This window comes from Dendrobates tinctorius, unplaced genomic scaffold (assembly GCF_039654945.1).
Source record: "Dendrobates tinctorius isolate UK_male_01 unplaced genomic scaffold, ASM3965494v1 ptg000119l, whole genome shotgun sequence".
Taxonomy (NCBI): Eukaryota; Metazoa; Chordata; class Amphibia; order Anura; family Dendrobatidae; genus Dendrobates; species Dendrobates tinctorius.
Window position 1 is genome coordinate 251976 of NW_027361787.1, and position 23815 is coordinate 275790.

At 47.6% G+C, this 23815-nt stretch overlaps 1 protein-coding gene across 1 annotated transcript; it reads left to right on the top strand.

Moving 5' to 3' along the window:
- Window positions 1–14496: 14496 nt before the first annotated feature.
- Window positions 14497–23489, top strand: LOC141101501 (uncharacterized). The gene is made up of 2 exons (XM_073590629.1): window positions 14497–14574; window positions 22347–23489. Exon 2 carries the CDS (start codon window positions 22496–22498, stop codon window positions 23294–23296), a length of 801 nt encoding a protein of 266 aa, XP_073446730.1. The 5' UTR covers window positions 14497–14574; window positions 22347–22495; the 3' UTR covers window positions 23297–23489.
- Window positions 23490–23815: the final 326 nt, after the last annotated feature.

Below are 23815 nucleotides of genomic sequence, written 5' to 3' on the forward strand. Positions count from 1 at the left end.
AAGCATCGCCATATAGCGCATCAGTGACCGCTGCAAAGTGCCTGAAAACTATGTAACACGTAAGGAGAGCATCATGTAATGAATATTACACCCCAATAGCAGTAAGTTGTATGTATATATCCAAAGCAACAGATTAGACACTTCAAATAGTAATTACCATAGATACTCATCAATCCCCATGCTGTGTGCAGTGTCCACTGGTCCTGGAGCAGCGGCTCCTCAGCTGTCAGGCTCCTCTCAGTCAGAAGCAATCAAGTGCAGAGCAGACAGTGAACTCAGCTCACAGGCAGAGGCAGAGCCCCCCGCGTCCAGGCTGCTGCTGGAGCTGATGACTTCTCTGCAGCAGGGAGCTTTCAAGGAGAGCGCGCTCAGCCAGGATTGGGTGAGTGACCTCCCCTCCCCCTCTCCTCTGCAGAAGAGCGGTCACATGACTCACTCCCTGCTGCAGCATGTAATTGTATCGGCACGATCTGCATGCCGATATAGTTACATAGCATAGCTCGGGTGGGCCCCATCAGAGCGCGGGGCCCGGGACCACCACCCCCTCTGCCCCCCCCGGTAGCTACACTACTGTCAATGAGAGATCGTTCCCCTGCCCAAAGTGTCATTTAGACATTAATTTTCAAAACTCGTTGCCCTGAGAGTAGTACCGCTCGGGAGGATCTGCTTTGCAAGTGGAAGATCTGGTTCAGTCGCATTACCTCCCTAACTGGAGGTTCAAATGTTTGAACAAATTCCTGTCTGTCAAGTAAGATATTAAATGGGGACACAAATGTTTAAGTATATGAATACCTTTCAGCTTCCACCAAGAAAACATTTGTGGCTCAAGGCCTGGTGGGAACATGGGGTTTTGTAATATAGCTGTCAGGGGAGAAGGGCTTGATTGTAAGTTATATTTAAACCGGACTTTCCTCCAAAGAAGCAACGAGTGGACTGTAAAAGGAGCCACATTCATTAACCCCCGTGGAAGTCGGTCTGTGGTCCACATTAGGCCTGATAAAGAGAATGGTTTGGAGAGAAATGATTCCAGAATAACCCATCTCGGACTATTGGGATATGAACACGCACTTATTAATGGAGCAATCTGTGCCGACTTGTAATAAAGTGTAAAATTAGGGAGGGATAAACCCCCTTCTTTTCTGTGATGGAACATAAGTTTTTGCACAATTCTGGTTGTTTTCCGAGCCAAAGAAACTTAGACATCATAGAGTGTAAATGAGTGAACGTTCTGGCTGGTACCATAATTGGGAGGGACCTAAATAGATGTAAGAAGCGAGGCCGTGACATCATTTTTAATGCATGTATTCTGCCGAGCCAGGATAACTCTGAGGAAGCCCATCTATCCAGGTCCCTCTGGAAGTTTTGGATCAGTGGAGTGTAATTCCACCTAAACAGAGGTGACCTGTTGGCTGTTAAGTTGATACCCAGATATGTTAGATAATGTTCTTTGTGTATAAACCCAAAATGGGAGGCTATATTAGTTTGCTCTTAGGAAAATTTACAAATAATGCTTCGGATTTATCAATGTTAATCTTAAACCCTGAGATCTTCTCAAATTCGTGAAGGAGGGAAAACAAGTGAGGGAGTGTAGTGTGGGGACGTATTAATGTTAGCAGGAGATCATCCGCAAAGAGGCTGACTTTATATTGGTCTCCCATATTCTCAGGGCCCAGGATATTCTGATCTCTCCTTATTGCTTCCACAATGGGTTCCATTGTAAGTGCAAAAAGATCCGGAGATAGAGGACAGCCCTGCCTGGTACCCTCTGAATATTAATTGGAGGGGGATGTGGTGACGGGAGTTTTACATAAGCGATAGGGCTATCATATAACAATTGGAGGCACTTTATAAGTTTAGGGGAGAATCCGACTTCCGATAGAACAGTAAAGAGATATGTCCAGGACGCCGAATCGAAAGCCTTCTCAATATGTAATACAAGCAGGAGAAGTCGCTTTCGCTGTAGGTTAGTTGTATGAATAATATTTAACCCTCTCCTAATATTATCTGGGGCCTGTCGCGCTGGTATAAAACCAACCTGACCCCGATGGATGAGGTGAGGGAGGATTTTATTGATCCTGTTAGTCACAATGGATGTAAAGATTCTGAAGTCAATGTATAAGAGGGATATAGGTCTATAATTTGTTGTGAGATGATCTTTCTTAGGATTAGGGATTACGGTTACATGCGCCACGTAGAGCTCAGGGGGCAGCTGTGAGCCATTTAGTAGTGAATTACAGAGGTTTTTATATGTGGTGTCAGCACATCGCTGCATTTTTTATAATATATTGCTGTAAGACCATCCGGCCCCGGGGCCTTTCCTCTTTTTAGTTTTTTGGTTGGTGAAACTATTTCCTCCTCAGAGATGTGTAAATGGAGTTGTTGTGCCGCGGACTCAGTCAGGTTAGGTAGATGTAGTGTGTGAAGGAATGACTCCAGTAGTGAGGGGGGGTGATTGTGGGGGCGAATACAAACTCTGGGGGTATTCATTATAAGTGCTATACATGACATCGGGGTGGGCTGAGGTCTGACCCTTAGGGTCTTTTATAGAGGAGATTATATGCAGTGACTCTCTCATTCTGAGCTTACGAGCGGCATCTTATTAGGCTTATTGGCATGGTGATAAAACGCGGCTTTACTCCAAGTTAGCGCCTCTCCGTTCTGGTGGTGAGAATGGCGTCTAATTGTCATTTCATATCTTGTATTTGTGTAGATAAGTATAGGGGTGAAGAGCGCTGATTGGCCAATTCTCACTCCTGCAGTTTCTCCTCCAGTCTGGGCTGTAATTCAGACCTTTCTTCTTCCTGTCGGCCGATAACTTATCACAGAACCGGGAATAGATTTTCTGTGCGCGAGTCACATTGCTCCAAGTGAGGCCTCCTCCGCTGTGTGAGTTTAGGGGAAATTTGTTATATCTTCTCTTATAGCGGTTACATTAGAGATTTGGGCATTTTAGCTCCTGGTGTGGAGTCGATAGCACAATCATATGCCGCCATATAGTAGACGGCCGGTAACCGGTGAGAATTCCCTCCTGTGTGGGGTCTATTTCCCTCCAGAGAATTCACACGTTACATTCCACACATAACACTGTGTAGAGAAGGCGGCGCGGGGTAATTGTGCCAGTAGTGAGGGGCGAATAATGGCGGGAATGTCACTGACTGAGGAGGAGGCTCCATGAAGCATCTTCACTCCGGAGATCATGTGACCCCTGACTCCTCCCCTCCTGTGACCTCATCACAGGTCCTGTGCACAGAGCAGCCATATATGTGGAGTGCGGCTCTGCAGGTGGAGGTATGTGGAGATTCCCCCCCATTACTGAGCGCAGGGGACATTAACCCCTTCTGCACGGAGACTCTTTATAAGAATCATCACGTTTCTGTTTCCTGTAATAGATACATACGACCCCACTATGGAGGACAGGCAGTGAGGAGACGGAGTGTTCCCATAGTACAGGGCCCCTTTCTTGGCCCCACACAGTGTAATGCCCCCATTATGCCCCTGTAAGCAGGGTTCTGCCCCACAACCAGCTGCCTCGGGCACTTTACCATGGCCGGTACCTCTGATTCCTCCCCGCACCCCTTTCCTTTGAGGCTATGGCCTTTATAATAACAGGAAGCTGGGTCAACAAGGTCACCAGACCTGGTGCACCATCTAGACTCTTCCTTCCTGAAACTCTCCCTCTTCCCAGTGATTCCGTAGAGTCACTTCGCCTCATTCTTGGTGCAGATACTAATGAACCCAGGACCTATGAGATATTTACCATACAGTAGTTGGATAGGCAGGAGTGTATCATCCATAAAGGTAGCCCACTCGGTTGCTATGACGCCCATACTTTGAGAGGGCTCGTGGGGTTTGGTATTGGTCGCCCTATCCTTCCCATCATCACAATTTCAGCGATATCCACACTCCCATGACGGTGATACCATTGAATAGAATAGTGAGTCAGAGTCAAAAGCTCCTGATCCACCATTCAGCCTTCACCTGTGAGTCTGAGACTCCGTGCCCTGCAGGCACAATGACGTCACTACATCACACCTGTAGTATGGAGCCTCAGTACTCACACCGCACAGACTGGAGCAGTTCACCTCGGGAACGGGGTTGGGTGAATAGTGTGTGTTTTTAAATCTGGAATTGTGGAGGCTTAATATTAAGGGAAGAGCTGTTGGGACTCTCATACTGAATGTGTGGCTGGCAACAAAAATCCCTTGGACATAATGTGGCGTAATGGAGATGGGGAAGAGCAACCCAAACACCAGCGCCAATTGCACAAGCTCAAAATACACTGTGAAAACCAGGAGACAGAATAAGAGCATGCGATAAATAGCATATAAAATAGTCAAATTTTCTTAGAAGAAAGTACTACAGATAATACATATATAACAATGTGCTAGTCAGACTAAATAGACGGTATCAACCCAAAATACCCTACTCCTCCACCAAGGTGGAAAGGTAGCCCCAGTGTGCTTCCCCATATGGGCCCATGTCCTGCAAGTAATAGTATGATAGAAGCGCCCAAACAGTAAATCCAGAATTAAACATCAAAAGATGAAGAGAGAGAGGGCGCTAGTGTAGTATAGTGACCCGCTGCAAGATGCAACCAAATAATATCAAAGACAGACCACAGGGGAGCTTACCGAGACAGGGAGGAAGGGAGAACCAGGCTGTGCCACCCCCGACGCGTGTTTCGCGGCGCCTCAGGCCGCTTTATCAAGAGGAATCTGAATGTGTGGCTGGTACAGGCCATTATACTGAGTAAGGGGTTGTTTTGGACTGTAAATGCCTCCATAGTGACTGGGGATCCTTATTTTCTGTAGCAGGGTGTGGTGGCCATAATACTGTGTGAGGTGCTGTGGGGGCCGTGATACTGTGTGGTGTTTGTTGTTGGTGGCGCTGGCATTCCAGGAGGGCGATAAGGTACGGTTAAGGACCAAGAATATAAGTTTGAAGGTTCCTTCTGCTAAGTTGAGTCCCAAGTTTATTGGTCCTTACGAAATCTTAGAGGTGGTTAATCCTGTTGACTTTTGCGTGCGCTTGCCTCCGTCGTGCGGATCTCCAATGTGTTTCCTAAAAAGTAAATTATATTACAGTAGTAATAATGTCCCTAATTGGACCGTAAAGAAATTATGTTTCCCACTTGTTACCATAAATTAATATAGCGTGTTCCTCATTCTGGCCCTAAACAGTAATTTAGTCCCTCATCCTGGCCCCCTTTATTTAATAATCTTGCCCAGCCTGGCCCCTTTATTTTATGATGTGCCCCAGTCTGGCCTCCTATGTCCCTTGTCCAGCCTGGCCCCCAGATATCCATCCTGCACCCCCAGCTATACATACTGGCCCTCATATGTGTCTTATCCTGCCCCCTTATATCCTTCCTGGTCCCTTTTCCTGGCTTCCCCAAATATCCATCCTGGTCCGCCGCCTAAAACCTCCATTGCGCATGTCCAAAAACCTGCCATCTCCTAGCATACAGAAAGAGGCTGGCGTTCCACACCGGAGCGCACGCCTGCAATCATCAAGTATGAGACGCCTGTCTGCGCCTGCCCAGAGGAGCGCCACAGGACATTGGGGGCGACCATGTTCGTACGCTCAGCTTGTATTGTAATCATCGGGAGCGCACGTCTGTAACTGTCGAGACATGTTATATTTTATGACCGTTTATGGAAACATCACAGTGAATTGATTGTGAAACCCTCAGCGTGGATTTCAGGTATTTCATTCATTCTATGTCTCCTGCTTTGTACATAATATCATTCTATCCCCTTTTTGATTTATACCGCTGGAAATAGGGTTTGATGTGTGGGTTTTTTTTAATTTTTTTCTTTGTTCAAATTCATTAAGGAGACTATCTATGACCTGGGAAATGTGGGTGTGTTTGTCTTGGCTGGACATGATTGGTCCTTGGACTCCATTTTAGGATATATAAACTAGTCCTATATGGCATTTGGACAGGTTTGCCTCTCTATCTGGACACCTCATATCCATGAATTGGCTGGTTCCTGTCAGGAACACCGCAGTGAACTTGCTCACTGAGCCAGTGCGCGTGTCCTGAGTAAAGCAAACTGTGCTCAGAGATGCCTGTGGAGCCGGCAGCAGCAGAGAAGGTGCGTACTTCAGAACAGCAGGACCTGAAGCACGTGACTGCTGGGGGCATGGCCTAAACCTCAGAGAGCTAGGAGCTGCAGGAAAACTCATAGCAGGGTAACTACGGGACAAAGTTACCAAGGGGCATAGACAGGGGCGATAACAGATCAAGCCGGGGTCAAAGCACGAGATAGCACGACAATACCAGAGGATTAGACAGAACGGAAAGTCAAGACGTAGCCAATAAGTCATACACGGAGATAGCTGCAAAGTACAAGAGGGGCGAGCAGAGAATAGTCAGGTCACAGGCAATGAGTCATACACAGAGAGGGTAGCGCAGTACAGAATCAACAGGCAAACTCACAACGGGGACAGAATCGGGTCAGAACCATATAAGCAAGCTATAAGACAACGAACAGGCACACAGGGGTCAACACACTCGGCCAAAGGCAAAAGTATAACTGACGGGGATTGGAGTTTCTCAGGGGTAGAAGAAACTCTCCCTGAATCAAACAGAGGCCACAATAATTAACCCCAGGCATGCAGGTCAAAGCCTGCACTGGGCTCCAGACATTAACCCCTGACGACTGGGATCATTACAGTTCCTTATTGTGCCTCCTGATGAACCGTGAACGGGGAAACGCATCGAGGCTGGAAGCTAAGTTTGGGTTAACCCCCAGCTGTTTCTTTGATTTTTTTTCTGGCAATTGATATCATCCATTGCCTTCTATCGGAACCAATATGGATATAATTCTGGTGTTCCTTTATTGAACCACGCTATTTTTTACCTCTTGTCTGTGCTTGTCTGATTTTACTGCAGAGAGATTTTTTCTTTTTTTGGCTTTATCTGATAATGCATATGGAATCTATGTTTTCTGTAGTCTATTAATACCCAAAAAGACAAGATTGCCACTATCTACTGGTAGCTTATGGAATCTATATTTTCTGTGGTCTATTAATACCCAAAAAGACAAGATTACCACTATCTACTGGTAGCTTATGGAATCTATATTTTCTGTGGTCTATTAATACCCAAAAAGACAAGATGTGCTACTATCTACTGGTTATACAAGACGTTACTCTATGTTTACATGTACCGTATTTTCCGCTTTGTAAGATGCACTTTTTTTCCCCCAAACTTGGGGGGAAAATGAGGGTGCGTCTTACAAAGAGGATATACATTACAAGGTGTAGGCCGCATGGGTGTCCGGCTGTCCGTCGGCACTGTGGGTGTCTCCGGGTGCCCAGCCGTGTCTCCACGTGCCCAGCGGTGTCTCCGGTTCCAATCCCGGGGCTCTGGTGACATTTTGCGACAGGCCAGAGCCCCGGGGCTCCCTCTCGGTTCCCTCTGTTTTGGGCTCTGGCAATATGGCGGCTGCCGCCTGGGGTGGCGCATGCGCTGATGATGATCTTGGGACAGATCTCTCTGAAATCTCATCTCTCGAGATCTCAGTCCCGAGATCATCATCAGCGCATGCGCTGTCCCCGGCAGCGGCCGCCATATTTCCGGAGCCCAAAACAGGGAACCGAGAGGGAGCCCCGGGGCTCTGGCCTCTCGCAAAATGTCGCCAGAGCCCCGGGATTGGAACCGGAGACACCGCTGGGCACGTGGAGACACGGCTGGGCACCCGGAGACACCCACAGCGCCTACGGACACCCGGTAAATGTGGGCATAGCCCCGGGCTGCTGCACAGACCCCCCTGGCAGCAGCGCAAGCCCCCTTGGTAGCAGCATGAGCCCCCCTGGTAGCAGCATGAGCCCCCCCTGGCAGCAGTACAGCCCCCCTGGCAGCAGCACAAGCCCACCCTGGTAGCAGCACGAGCCCCCCTGGCAGCAGCATGAGCCCCCCTGGTAGCAGCATGAGCCCCCCTGATAGCAGCATGAGCCCCCCCTGGTAGCAGCATGAGCCCCCCCTGGCAGCAGCGTGAGCCCCCCTGGTAGCAGCATGAGCCCCCCTGGCAGCAGTGTGAGCCCCCTGGTAGCAGCACGAGCCCCCCTGGTAGCAGCATGAGCCCCCCTGGCAGCGCACTGCACATCGGAGCACCCGCTCATCCCTTCCTGCGGTCTGCAGTATCACCCCACTCCTGCCTCCTCCAGCAGCGACCCTGGGACCCCACTTCACCGCAGCCACCACCCACGGTAAGCAATAAGACACCTGGATTATAAGAGGCACCACCATTTTATTAAAAAAACGTATTTTCCTATTTTTCTCCTCAAAATTTGTGGTGCGTCCTATAATCCGGAGCGTCTTATAAAACGAAAAATACGGTAACAGCCTGTCTTTTATATATTGTACATTAACAGCCTGTGTATTTTATTAAGCACTATCTTTTTCATCTCTTTTATTTGCTTATTGTTTTCCCACCTGTAGTTTATAAGGATCATTTAGGGTGAGTCTGGGAGAGCCGCCGCGGAGTGGGGGTGCCAAATCGTATCTTTTAGGGTGCCAACCTCCACTGTCAGGAAGGGATAGCAGGCTAGCATAGGGCTATCGTAGGTTATTATTGTATAGTTTGTTAATTGTGTTATTGCACTAGGGGGGTGTTTTTTACCTCAATTTATTAAAGTTTCATGTTTTTAAAGGGATTATATGATTGCACTAATATAGCGTGTTCCTCATTCTGGCCCTAAACAGTAATTTAGTCCCTCATCCTGGCCCCCTTTATTTAATAATCTCACCCAGCCTGGCCCTCTTTATTTTATGATATGCCCCAGCCTGGTCCCCTATGTCCCTTGTCCAGCCTGGCCCCCAGATATCCATCCTGCACCACCAGCTATACATACTGGCCCTCATATGTGTCTTATCCTGCCCCTATATATCTTTCCTGGGCCACCATATATCCTTCCTGGTCCCTTTTCCTGGATCCCCCATATATCCATCCTTATCCACCATATATGTCCAACCTGGACCCCCATATATATATGCTTCCTGGTCTTTTGTTCTTCCCCCATATCCCCATATATGCAATCTGCCCCCATATATGTCCATCCTTGCCCTTCCCCATATATCCATCCTGGACCCCAATGTGTATCCTTCCTGTCCCCATATGTCTCCATCCTGGTCCCCCATGTGCCTCTATCCTTGCCCCCATATGCATCCAGCCTAACCCCTATGTGTCTCCATCCTGGCCCCCCATGTGTATCCATCCTGGCCCCCATGTGTATCCATCCTGGCCCCCATGTTTATCCATCCTAGCACCCCCATGTGTATCCATCCTGGCCCCCTATGCGTATCCATCCTGGCCCCCCCATGTGTATCCATCCTGGCCCCCCCATGTGTATCCATCCTGGCCCCCCATGTGTATCCATCCTGGCCCCCCCATGTGTACCCATCCTGGTCCCCCCATGTGTATCCATCCTGGCCCCCCCATGTGTATCCATCCTGGCTCCCCATGTGTATCCATCCTGGCCCCTCATGTGTATCCATCCTGGCCGCTCATGTGTATCCATCCTGGCCCCCCCATGTGTATCCATCCTGGCCCCTCATGTGTATCCATCCTGGCCCCCATGTGTCTCCATCCTGCCCCCCCATGTGTATCCATCCTGGCCCCCCATGTGTATCCATCCTGGCCCCCCCATGTGTATCCATCCTGGCCCCCCATGTGTATCCATCTTGGCCCCCTATGCGTATCCATCCTGGCCCCCCCATGTGTATCCATCCTGGCCCCCCCATGTGTATCCATCCTGGCCCCCCATGTGTATCCATCCTGGCCCCCCCATGTGTATCCATCCTGGCCCCTCATGTGTATCCATCCTGGCCCCCATGTGTCTCCATCCTGCCCCCCCATGTGTATCCATCCTGGCCCCTCATGTGTATCCATCCTGGCCCCCCATGTGTATCCATCCTGGCCCCCCCATGTGTACCCATCCTGGTCCCCCCATGTGTATCCATCCTGGCCCCCCATGTGTATCCATCCTGGCTCCCCATGTGTATCCATCCTGGCCCCTCATGTGTATCCATCCTGGCCGCTCATGTGTATCCATCCTGGCCCCCCCATGTGTATCCATCCTGGCCCCTCATGTGTATCCATCCTGGCCCCCATGTGTCTCCATCCTGCCCCCCCCATGTGTATCCATCCTGGCCCCCCCATGTGTATCCATCCTGGCCCCTCATGTGTATCCATCCTGGCCCCCCCATGTGTATCCATCCTGGCCCCCCATGTGTATCCATCCTGGCCCCCCATGTGTATCCATCCGGCCCCCCATGTGTATCCATCCGGCCCCTCATGTGTCCATCCTGGCCCCCATGTGTCTCCATCCTGCCCCCCCATGTGTATCCATCCTGGCCCCCCATGTGTATCCATCCTGGCCCCCCCATGTGTATCCATCCTGGCCCCCCCATGTGTTTCCATCCTGGCCCCCCCATGTGTATCCATCCTGGCCCCTCCATGTGTTTCCATCCTGGCTCCCATGTGTCTCCATCCTGCCCCCCATGTGTATCCATCCTGGCCCCCCCATGTGTCTCCATCCTGCCCCCCCATGTGTATCCATCCTGGCCCCTCATGTGTATCCATCCTGGCCCCTTATGTGTATCCATCCTGGCCCCCCATGTGTCTCCATCCTGGCCCCCATGTGTCTCCATCCTGCCCCCCCATGTGTATCCATCCTGGCCCCCCCATGTGTCTCCATCCTGCCCCCCATGTGTATCCATCCTGGCCCCTCATGTGTATCCATCCTGGCCCCTCATGTGTATCCATCCTGGCCCCTCATGTGTATCCATCCTGGCCCCCCCATGTGTCTCCATCCTGGCCCCCATGTGTCTCCATCCTGGCCCCCTATGTGTATCCATCCTGGCCCCCCCATGTGTATCCATCCTGGCCCCCCCATGTGTATCCATCCTGGCCCCCAATGTGTATCCATCCTGGCCCCCCCATGTGTCTCCATCCTGCCCCCCCATGTGTCTCCATCCTGCCCCCCCATGTGTATCCATCCTGGCCCCCCCATGTGTATCCATCCGGGCCCCTCATGTGTATCCATCCTGGCCCCCATGTGTATCCATCCTGGCCCCCATGTGTATCCATCCTGGCCCCCATGTGTATCCATCCTGGCCCCTCATGTGTATCCATCCTGGCCCCCCCATGTGTATCCATCCTGGCCCCCCCATGTGTCTCCATCCTGGCCCCCCCATGTGTATCCATCCTGGCCCCCCCATGTGTCTCCATCCTGGCCCTCCCATGTGTATCCATCCTGGCCCCCCCATGTGTCTCCATCCTGGCCCCCATGTGTCTCCATCCTGGCCCCCTATGTGTATCCATCCTGGCCCCCCCATGTGTATCCATCCTGGCCCCCCCATGTGTATCCATCCTGGCCCCCAATGTGTATCCATCCTGGCCCCCCCATGTGTCTCCATCCTGCCCCCCATGTGTCTCCATCCTGCCCCCCCATGTGTATCCATCCTGGCCCCCCCATGTGTATCCATCCTGGCCCCCAATGTGTATCCATCCTGGCCCCCCCATGTGTCTCCATCCTGCCCCCCATGTGTCTCCATCCTGCCCCCCCATGTGTATCCATCCTGGCCCCCCCATGTGTATCCATCCGGGCCCCTCATGTGTATCCATCCTGGCCCCCATGTGTCTCCATCCTGGCCCCCCCATGTGTATCCATCCTGGCCCCCCCATGTGTATCCATCCTGGCCCCCCCTTGTGTATCCATCCTGGCCCCTTGTCCTGGCTTCATGTACAGAGAGAGAGAGGACAAAAAAAAGATTGCTCTTACCTTCCTGCGCTTCCAGCGCCGTGTTGCGTCCTCCTCTGCAGGTCCGCAGTGCACTTAGTAAAATGGCCTCCGACATAGCAGAGGCCGGCAGTGAATGTGTGCGCACATCGCTTGTGGCATGTAACGGTGATGTCATATGCCAGTGACGGCAAGCGCACACTCTTCAGTATTGATTGGGACATGCGCCGCAGCGGTTCAGGTAATGACCCCTGCATGCGCGCACCCCTGCACATACTCTGCCTGCGCTTTTAAAAGGCCCGCACCCCTAAAAACCGCAGACTTTTTTTTCTTTCTCTCTTCTCTTCTTCTTCTCCTCCTTTCCTTCCCACAGCCAATGGTCCACCGGGGATTTCCCCGATACCCCGCCAGGCCAGTCCGACCCTGTGAGTGTGTGTGTATATATATTATATATATTTTTTCCTTTTAAGTTGAGGGCTCCAATTCCAGCTATTGCTGTCAGACCTATGATTTCTATCTACTCCACAGTGTATAGGATAATGGGGTACAATAAAATCGTTAAGGACGAGACATAACTGACATTGTGCAGTGACTCTGTTTTCCATATAGTGACGGATTATTTATTTTTTTAAACTCTTTTTATTGAAAGATTCCACAAAATAAGATGACAAACATATGACAATGCAGTGTAAGATCAGAATAATCCGTATAATCACCGTCCACAGGGACAGAGATATAATGTCACACTTTCAGAAATAAACAAAACGAATGAGACCTAGCATTCACCATAATGTGCTCTATAAAGCATTGCTCCTCCTCACCAACAGGTCCGTTATCAGAGTTATGAGCTCGTACCAGGTCAGGTTATAATAGACACATATTCTCAAGTCCACACATATCACCACTTTCATACTCTGGAAGGGATATACATCAGGGATTGTATCCGAGATGGAGGAGACCATGGCATTAGGAGCCAAGTGTGACATGGGTGAGTTACACCACCTTTCCCAAATCCTATGGAACTTCTGGGGACATCCTCTGTGTCTATATAATATGTTTCCATAAGGAATTATGTCGTTTGCTAATTAGGAAAGCCTAAGGCCAGAAATAATCCCCATAAATCACTGTACATGGAGACTTTGGGATCAGATCATTTCTGTCCGTTGTGTTTGTGGAAACAAAAAATCTTTTCTAAAAGCCTCAAACTTCTGTGTGTGACTCAGAGCCGAGATCTAACGTGAGAGAAGATTCCAGTGCGGGGAAGACGGGAAACCTTCATATAGACGGCCGGTGGGGATGGAGGCAGTGACCGACTCTGGCCACATCTGTCTCTAGAGCCGTAGTAGAAGATGAAGATGTCGTCCTCATCATGAAGGAGTTATTTCTCATGTCGCGTGTAATGAATATCTCCTGCAGTATTGCTAATGCCGATTCCAGTGTCGGTAATGAGACGAGAATTAGCGTTATGGAAGATGAGTCTATGAGGAACGTGTTCAGCTGCCGACTCCGAGGAGGAAACTGCTTGTTGTCTGTGGCCTAAATATATAGGTTTTATTAGTAGATGTCAGGGAAGAAAACTAAACCCTGTAAGATAATAAATCTCCTCATATGTTTCCCTTATTATCTCCAGTAATTGTATTATTACACAGGATTCTTATGATGTTACATCGGATCATCTTCTTCTCATTCAGGTCTCTACAATATCGGATCCTCTCAGTGAAGATCTTCTACAGAAGAGAATTTTCCTGATTTACCCACCAAGGATGGATATGGACAGAGACAAGATGGCGGAGAGGATGTTACACCTCACCCTAGAGATCCTCTTCCGTCTCACTGGAGAGGTGAGAGATTCTGATGACGTCACATTACATCATTCTTATCTATGGGAGTAATGGACAGAACTGGAGAGGTGAGGACTCTGGAAATGTCTGGAGTGAGATTTATTAATGTGTCTCTCCATAACCAGGATTACACAGTGGTGAAGAAGACCTCTAGTGATCACTGTCAGGACCCTGTGTCTGAGGGATCTGGAAGACCCCTGAGCCCAATCACGGGGCCTCCACCTCTCCCCCTGATCCATGAGGACATCAATGACCAGAAGATCCTAGAACTCATCTACAAGATGATTGATCTGCTGACTGGAGAGGTGACACTGCTGGGAATGCTGGGACATTATACAGTAACACTATGAAGGGATCGGGGGGATGACGGTATCATTGTATGTGTCAGGTTCCTATAAGGTGTCAGGATGTCGCTGTCTATTTCTCCATGGAGGAGTGGGAGTATTTAGAAGGACACAGAGATCTGTACAAGGATGTCATAATGGAGGTTCCCCAGCCCCTCACATCTCCAGGTAATAGACAGGACTAAATACACACGGCCTATAATTATCTGTATGTAGAGAATGAATTCAGTCCCTGTATGTGTTTCCTCCAGATCTATCCAGTAAGAGGACAACACCAGAGAGATGTCCCCGTCCTCTTCTTCCACAGGACTGTAAACAAGTAGATCCCAGTGTTCCTCAGGATCATCAGGTAGATGGAGAGAAGGTGTTAGGAGATCTCCCCTATGATGTGTAGACGGCTGTGAAGGTCTTGTGCTCAGTCTTGTTTTATCCACCAGTATTATATGTTTTATACTTGTGTAATGAGAACGGTGGAGATGGCAGGATTAGAGCTGATCATAGATGGGACTTCTCCATCTGTCAGTGACTTTTACAATATTTGTTTCAGGGAGAAGATCTGACCTATATTAATACAACAGAGACATATGTGAGGGGTGATGAGCGGTGTAAAGAGGAGATTCCCACATATGACTACCCAGGTGAGTAGTAACCACTGAATGCAGAGAAGTCACAGATTCTTCTCAGTCACCGGCTGTGGCTGCTTTATCGGTGGTGTAGTCCGGCCGTATTACCATGATCACCATTTTGCCTCTAGACCACAACATTCTCCTCCACCCAAAACTGTTCACATGACTTTGGGCATTGAAAGCCCTTTTCTATAGAACTTACAACCTGGAGGATCCACCTACCCCCTGGGATTAGGAGACGCTGACCGTTACCTGCCCAGATTAACTATAAAGCCAAATGACATCGTACGTAGAATGTGCTGACAAGATAGAAAATCACTTGAAGAAAAATCTTATGCTGGGCCTGTAAGAGAAAGCGGAGGGTAATGATGCTGTTGGCTTCCTAGATCCCTGAGATCTTATCGGATGAATCTTCTCTCCCTTCTGTGCTGCTGAATGTCTCATGGTCCCTACAAGACCAGGTCCAGTCTTTCTGGCCAAACTTCCCTTTTATGATCGACAACAGTAAATGTGCAGTGAGGCCAAGTGTGAATTTCTGTACAATAACAGCAGAGTTTCCCTTTATCCTGACTTTTCAATTTGTATTAACACTACTATATTTTTCAAACTATAAGACACACTTTTTTCTTTCAAAAATGTGGAGGAAAATGGGGGGTGCGCCTTATAGTTCGGATGTACCGGCTCTGGCTGTGGTGGGGAGGTGGGGGAACGGCATCGGCGGAGCAGCGGGTCACATGAGGCTGGAGCCGGTGACTGCGGCTAACTCCTGTTCCCGCTGCTAAAGAGAAATGAATATTCACTGCATTCCACTCCCATGGGCTTTGAGGGCAATGAATATTCTTTTCTCTTTAATAATAGTATCTTGATATGATTAGCCCCCAACCCCAGTCCTGGTATGCATGGCCCCATCCTTATATTTGGCCCACACCACCATCTCCATCCTGGTATGCATGGCCCCATCAGAAAACATTAAAAAACAAACCATCACACTTACTTACCCCGCACTCCCTCGCAGCGTCCTGCTCCGGTGCCATAAACTGCTATATGCTTGTAAGCAGCACATGGCAGGGACGACATGCACTGCTCACAAGCAGAGCACAGCTGCCAGGACTGTGCATGCAAGGGGCAGTGAGTATTCATTGCTCTTCAGTAGCGCGCAGTGTCAGCCACCGGCTTCCTGCTGCTACCGGCGGTCATGTGTGCCGCTACTTAAGAGAAATGAATATTCACTGCATTCCACGCCCATGGGCTTTGAGGACAATGAATATTCATTTCTCTTTAATAATAGTATCTTGATATGATTAGCCTCCAACCCCGGTCCTGGTATGCATAGCCCCATCCTTATAATTGGCCCACACCCCCATCCCCATCCAAATCCTTGTATGCATGGCCCCATCAGAAAACATTAAAAAACAAATCATTACACTTACTTACCTCGCGCTCCCTCGCAGCGTCCTGCTCCGGTGTCAGCAACTGCTATATGCTTGTAAGCAGCACATGACAGGGACGTCATGTGCTGCTCACAAGCAGAGCACAGCTGCCAGGACTGTGCATGCAAAGGGCAGTGAGTATTCATTGCTCTTCAGTAGCACGCAGTGTCAGCCACCGGCTTCCTGCTGCTACCTGTGGTCACGTGTGCCGCTACTTAAGAGACATGAATATTCATGAATACTCACTGTTCTCAGCGCTGCTTACAAGCATAATGCAGTTGCTGGCACCAGAGCAGGACGCTGCAAGGGAGCGCCGGGTAGGAAAGTGTAATGGTTTTTTTTTTGTAATGTTTTCTGATGGGGCCACACATATCAGGATAGGAATGTGGGTGGGGGACACTTATAAGGATGGGGTCCTGCATACCAGGTCAAGATGGGGCCCTGCATACCAAGACGAGATGGGGCCTTGCATACCAGGACGAGATGGGGCCCTGCATACCAGGACGAGATGGGGCCCTGCATACCAGGACGAGATGGGGCCCTGCATACCAGGATGAGATGGGGCCCTGCATACCAGGACGAGATGGCGCCCTGCATACCAGGACGAGATGGGGCCCTGCATACCAGGACGAGATTGGGCCCTGCACTGCATACCAGGACGAGATGAGGTCTGTGCATACCAGGACGAGATGGGGCCATGCATACCAGGATAGGGATGAGGTGCAATGCATACTAGGATGAGATATGGGACCATGCATACTAGGACGAGATGGGGGCCCTGCATACCAAGATAAGGATGGGGCCATGCACACCAGAATAAGGATGGGGCCATGCACACCAGAATATGGATGGGGCCATTCATACCAGGATAGGGATGATGGGGTCATGCATACCAGGACAAGATTGTGTCCCTTCATACCAGGTGTCACGGGGCAGTAAGGGGAAAACAGGGGATATGGAACCATTGCCTCTGAACTGCCCCTAAGACTAAGGGGGTGTTCTGACTTTCCTTAACTTGGGGGTACACTTAATGGTAGTGAGGCCCAAGTCTCCGACCTGTCCCTCTCCTGCAATGCTCCAGGACAGCAGAGTTAGCCACCTGAAAACAGCAGACAACTGAAGATCCACAGGACTCTGTCAGCTCCTGAACTCCAGCTTGGTTGGTCTCCAAAGAGAAACAATATCACCAACAGTTAGTTGGTGCACCTGGTGAGCTTATGTAGAACGGCGGGAGTGGTTTCCGCCTGCATAGGTAATTAATCACAATGCAGTAACACCAGCGGCCACCAGGGGGAAAAACTCAGCAGAAGACCAACTAAACATGCAGTAACACCAGCTGCAAAAACTAATATTAACCCCCGATGACCTGAAAAATGGATCGTGACACCAGGATAAGGATGGGACCATGCATACCAGGATGGAAATGAGGGGGCCATGCATACCAGGACAGGGATGAGGGGGCCATGCATACCAGGACAGGGATGAGGGGGCCATGCATACCAGGACAGGGATGAGGAGGCCATGCATACCAGGACAGGGATGAGGGGGCCATGCATACCAGGACAGGGATGAGGGGGCCATGCATACCAGGGTAGGGATGAGGGGGCCATGTGTATCAGAATGGGGATGAGGGGACCATATATACCAGGATAGGGGATATTAAGTACAGAATTGACCACATTTTTTGCTTCAATTTTTTCCCCTAATTTCCTCTAAAACTTAGGTGCGTCTTATAGTCCAAAAATACGGTAATTTCAAGGAGGATTGTAATAAACTACAGGACAAACATTCCACCTGTGCCATGATAGATCTCTAAGCTGTGCGTGGCCGATGGCTGTAATATACATTTATTCCCGCCTGCAGGAGATGTGTTGGCTCCAGCCCTGGTTTCATAGATTCTCTCCACATCATAAATCACATTGCTTTCAGATTACTTCACAATCGCTCCTGAAATGGGGGCGCGAATACTTTCTCTACTCTTCTGGTCAGGACTCATAGTGGCTCCAATGGTCCACCATAAATGAGTGCAGCTCCAGTTTAGTGTTCTCCCCTCGTACATACGTTGTTGTTGTTGGGGATGTAACATATTTTTATTCTATGTCTTTTTTTAACCTGTTCATTCTGTATGATGGTTTAATTGTGGTGGGATCGGCCTTCCTGCCTAATGTGAGTCTGTAACTCCCTGATAGTCCTGAAAAAAAGCTCTCCATTGCCTCTTCCAAATGTCTGAGATGTCTTAAAGGGAACCTGTCAGCCGGATTGTGCTCAGTAACCTACAGACACTGTCAGGTTGGCACCGTTGTACTGATTACAATGATACCTGGTGATGAAATCCGTCTTGTGGTTGTTGTTTAATCTGTATTTGTAGTTTTCAGTTAATGAGATTCTCGTGCTTTGGGGCGGGGCTGTGGGCGGGGCTTTATTAGGTGCTCTGATTACATATTCATCTGTATTGACTTATGACAGGTTGTGGATCCCTCACTGACCTGCCCCCCATTATTACATAATGCATATAATAGTGTTGTAGTGTTGATATTATTGTTGACAATGCCTATAATATTGTGGCTATTGTGACGCTTGGAAAAATAAATTTACAAGGGACACCAGCGGCGCCTGTCCAGTATCATCTATCTCTTATAGTTTTTACTGCGCAGGTGCCACCATCGCCGGTGACATTTTTCTGGATGTAATTTTTTATGTAAAATAGGGGGCAGGTCACTGAAGGATCAGTGTCATAAGCCAATACAGATGAATATGTACGCATAGCACCACATAAGGCCCCGCCCACAGCCCAACCCACATCCACTCCCACAATCCCACCCCAAAGCATGAGAATCTCATTTACTAAAAACTACAAATAAAGATTAAACATTAACCAGCCCAAACAAGGCACATCTATTAGATGCGCCAATTCCGACACTTTGCCCGGCTTTTCCCATTGGCCCTTTAGTGGTGACAAGTGGGGTTCATATTTGTGGGGTTGATGTCACCTTTGTATTGTCAGGTGACATCAAGCCCACGACTTAGTAATGGAAAGGTGTCTATCCATTACCAACCCCATAGTTACATCTAATATATAAAGCTGAATGTGTGTGTGTGTGTGTGTATGTCAGGGATTGGCATCTGTACTGTCGCAGCTACAGCCACAAAATTTTGCACAGTCACACGTCTGGATCCCGAGAGCGTCATAGGCTATGTTGTGAGGTGAAATTTTAACCCCGCGCATTCCAATTCACCAAACAATTTTGCCTATTATTCTTATCATTTCTATGGTGTTATTGTCCTTCTGTAAAGCTGGAAAAAACACAATTTATTACCGTGCCAACACAGACCTCCCTCTGACACAGACTGCAGTGGGAGTCCAGTATCACACAGGATAGGACTAGATACTCGGCTCAGCAGTCAGTATCACACAGGATAGGATTAGATACACAGCTCAGCAGTCAGTATCACACAGGATAGGATTAGACACATGGCTCAGGAGTCAGTATCACACAGGATAGGATTAGATACACAGCTCAGCAGTCAGTATCACAGAGGATAGGAGTAGATGCACAGCTCAGCAGTCAGTATCACACAGGATAGGAATAGATACATGGCTCAGCAGACAGTGTAACACAGGATAGGATTAGATACACAGCTCAGCAGTCAGTATCACACAGGAGAGGATTAGACACATGGCTCAGCAGTCAGTATCACACAGGATAGGATTAGATACACAGCTCAGCCATCAGTATCACAGAGGATAGGATTAGATACACAGCTCAGCAGTCAGTATCACACAGGAGAGGATTAGACACATGGCTCCGCAGTCAGTATCACACAGGATAGGATTAGATACGCAGCTCAGCACACAGTATCACACAGAATAGGGTTAGATACACGGCTCAGCAGACGGTATCACACAGGATAGGATTAGATACACAGCTGAGCAGAAAGTATCACACAGGAGCGGATTAGGGACACAGCTCAGCAGACATTATCACACAGGAGAGGATTAGATACACAGCTCAGCAGTCAGTATCACACGGGATAGGATTAGATACATAGCTCAGCAGTCAGTATCACACAGGATAGGATTAGATACACAGCTCAGCAGAAAGCATCACACAGGAGAGGATTAGGTACACAGCTCAGCAGACATTATCACACAGGATAGGATTAGATACACGGCTCAGCAGACAGTATCACACAGGATAGGGTTAGATACACGGCTCAGTAGACAGTATCACACAGGATAGGATTAGATACACAGATACACATGTTGTTTATCAAAAGGCTCTTGAATGAGTTGAAAATAAAATACTATCAATACTTGGGTAATCGTTTAGTTAATTTGTGTTGCAAATCTGTAGTGTTGAATATGATGTGAAATGTTTTTATGTGCAGTATAATCATTATAATTTGTGATAACTAACCACAGTTGGTTACTATGCCCAGGCAACGCCGGGCTCTTCAGTTAGTAGTAAATAAAGACACAGCCAGAATAAAGTCTTTTATTAGAAATAAAACAAAACAGTTTTCCTTTTTTATTTAAAAATAGCAAACACAGTTATACTCACCTAATGCCTATTTCCACCGAAGACCTCGTTCTCCTGTAATAAAAATAAAAAACAACAATATACCATACCTGTCTGTCGTTCTATCCCACACTATAATCCAGGTCTGGGGAATAATTAGTTTTCATCCAGGATGGTGCCAAGATGCGACCGTCCAGGCTGAGAACCACTGGTGAATGAGCTGCTGCAAGCGCAGCATCATTGACCAGCAGTGACATCATCAAGGTTTCCAGCCAGGCTGAACTGCAGTGACCTCAGGACCGTGGGAAAAAGTCAGTGATGAGGTCACCACAGTTCAAGCTAAGTGACGTCACAGCAGATCATCGTGAGAATTCTCTGTGTTATTTTTAAATAAAAAACGAAAACTGCGTTTTGTTTTATTTCTAATAAAAGACTTTATTCTGGCTGTCTTTATTTACCATATAACTATAGGATTAGTAATGGAGAGGTGTCTTATAGACACCTCTCCATTACTAAGCTGTGGGCTTGATGTCACCTGACAATACAAGGGTGACATCAACCCCATAAATATGAACCCCACTTGCCATCACTACAGGGCAAGTGGGAAGAGCCGGGAAAATGCCAGAATTGGCGCATCTCATAGATGTGCCTTTTCTGGGAAGCTGCAAGCTGCTTTTTTATCCTGGGAGGGTCAATATCCATGGCCCCTTACAAGCCTGAGAATACCAGCCCCCAGTTGTCAGCTTTAGCAATGCTGGTTGTCAAAAATGGGGGGGGACCCCATACTGGTTTTTTTAAAATTATTTATTTAAATAATTAAAAAACAGTGTTGGGACCCCTCTATTCTTGATAACCAGCCTTACTGAAGCTGACAGCTGAGGCTTGCAGCCCCCAGTTGTGAGTTTTGCCAGACTGATTATAGAAAATACAGGGGAACCCTGTACAGAGGACTGAACCAGAGGAGAACAGCGCTGTATCTGGCAGATTCCGGCCATGTGCTTTGCGCTTTAGTAGGGTGTGGTACTTTCCAGTTGGCTGAAGTAGGGAGCAGATTACTCCAGCTGGACAGCAGGAACAGATCCCAGATGAGATTGGACACACCATATGCAGATGCCCTAATATAACTAAATGACAGAAAACCAGAATAGTAGAAATCCTCATAAAGTGATTCCATTTCATAAATTAATTCACTGAGGGTTATAATCTATAGGAGGAGTGAATATTTTGACTCCACAGCCACTTTCTGGAAAATAACACGCAGTGGATGTTGAAGAGTGAAAATTGCACATCTGCCATTTTATTACCCAGCACATAGTGCCCAGATTGTGCTCCAGGAGACACACACCATAAATTAAGTGGATTCTTCTCACTATAGTATTGCTAAATACAGGGACCCTAAATGTTGTTTGCGCACACTGCAAGACTCCGAAGTGAGAGCGGATTTTGCTGGATTGGTTTATAGAAACCTTATTGCTTTTCAACAGCCTTTGAGCCACTAATAGTGTGGGAACCTCTGTTTTTCCAATGACAGATGATGGACCTGAGTGGGGACTTGTTTTTTGTGAGATGAGAATTGGTATTATTTTCGCCTACATAACATTGATTGGTTTCTTTTTATTCGATATTTGGGAGGCAGAATGAACAAACAGTTGAACACCGCACACTACTGGTTCATCCAACAAGGTTTTCTATTAGACTGTGAACTGTCATTGTCTTGGTAAATAATGAAAATTTTTTATATAGATTGCCATTTTTATGGACAGTTTAAGTAGAAATGTTCAAACTTATAAAACTCAAGGATATTTTATTAAAAAATAATTGTTTTTTATCTTAGATGACTGTACCAGGAAATCAGAAGGACAGCTGACATCTTCAGTTTTTAAATTTGATGATCTTGAAATCCTACAAGATATAACTGAAGGGATTGCTGTTAGTTCAGATATATCATCATCCATTCACAGCAAAGATCTGTCATCTGGACCTATGAAACAGGTCCCGTCTTCTGATTCATTACTGACTACTAAGGGAAATCAAAGTCACAAAGGAGGCAATAAAAAACAAACTGCTCCTAAAGCAAAGAAGCCATTTTCATGTTCAGAATGTGGGAAATGCTTTAACAAGAAATATGATTTTGTTATACACCAGAGAACTCACACAGGGGAGAAGCCTTTTTCCTGTTCAGAATGTGGGAAATATTTTGCACATAAATCAAATTTTGTTACCCACCAGAGAACTCACACAGGGGAGAAACCTTTTTCCTGTTCAGAATGTGGGAAATATTTTGCACAGAAATCAAATTTTGTTACCCACCAGAGAACTCACACAGGGGAGAAGCCTTTTTCCTGTTCAGAATGTGGGAAATGTTTTGCATATAAATCACATTTTGCTACCCACCAGAGAACTCACACAGGGGAGAAATCTTTTTCATGTTCGGAATGTGGGAAATGTTTTAACACTAAATCATATTGCGTTAAGCACCAGAGAACTCACACAGGGGAGAAGCCTTTTTTCTGTTCAGAATGTGGGAAATGTTTTAACAATAAATCAGATTGTGTTAAGCACCAGAGAACTCACACAGGGGAGAAGCCTTTTTCCTGTTCAGAATGTGGAAAATGTTTTACCAATAAATCAAATTGTGTTAAGCCCCAGAGAACTCACACAGGGGAGAAGCCTTTTTCCTGTTCAGAATGTGGAAAATGTTTACCAATAAATCAGATTGTGTTAAGCACCAGAGAACCCACACAGGGGAGAAGCCTTTTTCCTGTTAATGTGGGAAATATTTAACCAGAAAGCGCTTCTTAATCGCCATCAGAGCAGTCACACAGAGGAGAAGCCTTTTACATTTTCTTAATGTGGGAAATTTTTTACTTGGAAATCAACTGTTAATAAACATCAGAGACGTCACATACGGGAGAAGACTTTTTTGTGTTCATAATGTTTGAATAGATTTAACAACAATTAAATCTTCTTAAATGGGTTGTCTCTTGTCATTCCTCATGATTGCTGACAAAAGGATAAAACTATATACAAAGAATGGTTGCACTCTATCATGCTAAGGCATGTCAATGTGGAATATATGTAATTAGATTTGCAATACAGCTTTAGAATTATAGAAAAAATATATGAGACTCTTAGCATAAAATTTGGCCAAATATCTGCCCACCAGCCAATGTCAAGGCGGCCTCAAATCTGATGGGTACCTACACCGTGTGAATACCTCTCTAAGGCTGATGTCTGAATTCCAGGGTGAATGTGGACACCTCTGTCAGCAATGCCTGCATTTATGAGTAAGTAGGGACCTGC